At 46.0% G+C, this 4,135-nt stretch overlaps 1 protein-coding gene across 1 annotated transcript; it reads right to left on the bottom strand.

Annotated features, from left to right (window-relative positions):
* LOC128597396 (olfactory receptor 10J4) lies at window positions 1–936 on the bottom strand. Its single transcript, XM_053607749.1, has one exon. It carries the CDS (start codon window positions 934–936, stop codon window positions 1–3), a length of 936 nt encoding a protein of 311 aa, XP_053463724.1.
* Between the last annotated feature and the right edge of the window lie 3,199 nt (window positions 937–4,135).

Here is a 4,135-nt window from a genome sequence, read left to right on the forward strand (position 1 = left end):
CTAGGAGAGGGGCTTTCTGCCCAAAGTTCTAAGCAAGGCAGTCTTGACCTCTTTGTTCCTCAGGCTGTATACAACAGGGTTCAACAGGGGGGTGATGACAGTGTACGTCATGGAGATAAGTCTGTCCTGCAGGGAATTTTTGGATTTGGGTTTTAGGTAGATGAAGGAAGTACAGCCATAGTGGACGATGACCACTGTGAGGTGGGAGGCGCAGGTGGTGAAGGCTTTTCTCCGTCCCTCAGCCGATGCAATCTTGAGGATCGTCGTGACAATGAGGACATAGGAGATGAAGATCAAGACCATGGGCAGAACAAGGACACAGAGACTGATGAGCAACGTGATAAATTCTTTGATGGTAGTGTCAGCACAGGCGAGCCTCATCAGGGGCCGGATATCACAAAAAAAGTGGGAGATGACATTGGCATCACAGAAGGGCAGGCTGAACACAGAAGACACCTGAATGATGGCAATGCTCAGGCCGATACTCCAGGATCCACTTGCCAAGTGTATACAGGCTTTTTTACCCATGATGACTGAATATCGTAGGGGGTTGCAGATGGCCACATAGCGGTCATATCCCATGGCTGTGAGCAGAAAACAGTTGTTGACACCAAAAGTGAGGTAGAAGAATAGCTGAGTGGCACAGCCTGGGATGGAGATGGCTTGTTGGGGGCTGAGGAGACAGGACAGCATGCGGGGGATGATGGCCACAGTATAGCAGGTCTCCGAGATGGACAGCCCACTCAGGAAGAAGTACATGGGGGTGTGAAGGTGATGGTTAAGGTGGATAACTGTCAAGATGATAGCATTGCTGGCAAGGGTCAACAGGTACAAGGCCAAAAAGACCACAAACAGGATGAGTCTGTGATGCCACCCCAAAATGGAGAAACCCTCAAAGGTAAACTCAGTCACAGCCGTGAAATTCAGTTGTACCATTGAGATGAATGTGGATCTGAAAGAGATGAAGTGGGAAGGTTGAGCAACTGGGCTAGGAACAGTATAGTCTGGTCCAGGATCATCATCAGCCATGTGCAGGGACTCAAAAAGGGGCACAGCTCTGGGTTGTAGCAGCTCTCAACATTTCAGACGCTGGCCAAGTGCTCAAAGATCTCTGAAGGTTCTCAGGGCCCTGGGCCTAGGGGGCAGATACAGTGTTGTGGGGGACAGTAAATATGTAAAGGCTGTACATTGGCTCCTCCACTTAAGATGAGGTCATGTCCTGTAAGTTGAAGTATCTTAAGCTGAAATGCATTTAGTGTACCTAACCTTCCAAGCATGAGAGCTCAGTTTGGCCTACCTCAAATGTGCCCAGAACACTCACATCAGCCTATAGTTGGCCAAAATCACCTAACACAAAGCCCTTTTGAGAATCTCACGTAATTTAATGAATACTGTGCTGAAACCGAAAAACAGATTAGTCATAGGGGTACTTAAAGTATGGTGTCTACTGAATGTATATAGCTTTTGCACTATCTTAAAGGCAAAAAATTGTAAGTTGAACCATCCCAAGATGGGGATTGATTCTACGAATTGGAACACTCTAACTACCTTGTCTAAAATTAGGTGCAAACAAGAGAAAGCACTAGAATGTGCACAGCCCTGAAACTTTGTTCAGATTCACCTGGTTTAGGTCAGCAATGGTCCATCATATGTCAGAGGCCAGTGCAAAGGGACATGCCCAATGTAGTCAAACCAGGGACAGATTTCCATATGAGGCCCATTGCTGGGAGGTAAGAAGTTGGCTCCAACTCTATTCAGAAATGCTTCCATTTGGTAAATCAAGGTGGAAAACATTACTGCCTCTCAAAGCTCAAATCCAAAATGGAATAAGGCCATGAGAACAGATACGAGATTTTTCTTGAGGAGAGTTCAGTGTGCTGACTGAGAACATCCCAGAGTCCACAGCCAATTCTCTTTTCAGTCCCAATCACTCCTATAGCCTCCAAATATCACTTGCTTTAATACCCAAGGCTCCCTCATTCTACGTGGAGTGTAGTTTCTGCTCCTATTTTCTAGTCTCTAGTTCAACACAATAAAGGCTCTGGAAGTTTTTATGGGTTTGAAATGCTAGTAACTATAAGACAACAGTGATAAAAAAACAACAAAATATTTAAGTTTATACAAATCTCCAGCATTAACCCCAGAGTAAATGGATGGATGCCCGATGTTCTTAGCTTGTTTCATTTGTCTTCGTTTGCTCATCTATAAAATAGTGAGAATAATAACATCTACTCCATAGTGTTGCTATGGAGATTATATGAATTACCGTATGTAAATTGCCAAGTGCTGTCCTTGGTGTATAACAGGCAAACAATAAATTAAATTTCTTCTTCCCTCCTTTATCTGTCCTCTCCATCTCCACCCCTGCTTGTATGTTAGGGCCACCCAAACTCACGTGCATGCTCACACGTGTGCACGCACACACACACACACAATTTTCTTGCACTCTTTCATTTTTGCATGTTCACAGTTTTTTTTTGTCATTGATTTCTCCCATCCCTACTGATTGGAAAGTCCCTCCTTCACTTCCCATTCCCACTTCTTTCCACCTCTAAACTCTGAAATGTGGATGGGATGAGAGTGGTATGGAATTGAATGCCTCTGTGATCAAACCCCAGCTCCACTTAGTTCATGTGTGACCTTGGAAGCATTTCTCTTTTCTTTAGCCCTCCATTTCCCCACCCATAAGATAAAGTCAGCATGGATTTCTCCCACAGAGAACTGAACTGATGACTCCCTGAGAATATGCTCACAGAAGGCATTTAGCCTTTGAAAGCTCTGCCTAAGAATCTCTGAGACTGGTGCCCAGATAATCCCTCCTGGGTGACTTTTTTCCCCAATGTTTATGCCTTTTGATTCCTAAGTTTTGTGGAACAGCTGGATATTCATTTATTTCCCACTTGATAAAATTCTCAGGAGGTGAAAAAATCAGAAAAATGGTATCCCATGAGACAAGAGCCTGAAGGTCACATTTAGTCACAGAATAAGAATCCCTGCTTCATCAGTCCTGAATTGTGACTTACCTCTCACTGGGCAAGACTGAGGTTCATGCAGAATTCAGGGGAGAGAGGCTCAAAACCATGAATTCCAGGACTCCTGTTGTGCTGGGGCAGCCACAGCACCAAAGACTCTTCTGAAGGAGAGGACTAGAAGGAAAACATAGCACTCACCATCTTCTTTAAGTAATTTTCTCTCCCTGATTGATCAGATCTCGGAGTAACACACAGAAAGCAGTGCCGGCTCTCCCCTGCCTCCCTGTTCCCCTGTCCCTTTTGTCTGGGTTGTGGTTGCAGGCTTTCAGAGAGGACAATTCTCCTGTGCCCCAGGACTCTGGATTCCCTCTCCTCCAAACCACAGTGACTGTCCCCAAGGCAACAGTAGCAAAATCCAAACACCATGATGTCTGGGGATCTCATTATAAAAGGGGCTCTTCAACCCAGTCCCATAGATAGTACTTAGACAATCCGTTCTTTCCCTGAGGAACAGAGCCTTTGTGTCAGGACATGGCCTTGCCCTGCTCAGTGGGTGGAGGGGGTCTCTCCTCACGACCACCATGATGGAGAGGGCCTTAGAACCCAATCATTCGTAAGGACGTGGCTGCACTAGGCAAGTCACCTGCAATTCTGGGTCTCTCTATCCTGAGAGCTGAAGGTTCCACCTTAGCTATCCCTTCAGTTTGGATGTTCTAAGCACTGTGGCTATTCATTTATTGATTCCTCAACAGTCATTGAACATAGCTCACATGCCAGGTAAATAGAACATCGCTGTACCTAGGGCACTGCATCTGTACAGACACCCAGTTCTACCAGCTCTGCTGCATCTGGACATCTGTGTATTATGTGGGAAAAGCTGAGAACTTTCCCCTAGGGGAAGCCCAGAAGGAGGCCTTCACTGCTTTGGCCCCGTCTTTCTCCCACCCAGCATGTCCACTCAGCCTTGTTTCCTTCTCATGCTGTGAGCCTCAGGTGGGCCTCTCAGAAAGTGGGGGGAGAATCAGTCAAGTCTACCAGGTCCCTCGGGGGCTTGGCCTCTTCACTAATTCTCAGTAATTTCTAGTTCTGGTGCCCAGTTTATGCCTTTCTCATAGAGACTCAGAAAGTAACAAAGGTTCCCTTTCTAAGTACCAGCACACTGA

The sequence above is a fragment of the Nycticebus coucang genome, chromosome 10, assembly GCF_027406575.1.
Source record: "Nycticebus coucang isolate mNycCou1 chromosome 10, mNycCou1.pri, whole genome shotgun sequence".
Classification (NCBI taxonomy): Eukaryota; Metazoa; Chordata; class Mammalia; order Primates; family Lorisidae; genus Nycticebus; species Nycticebus coucang.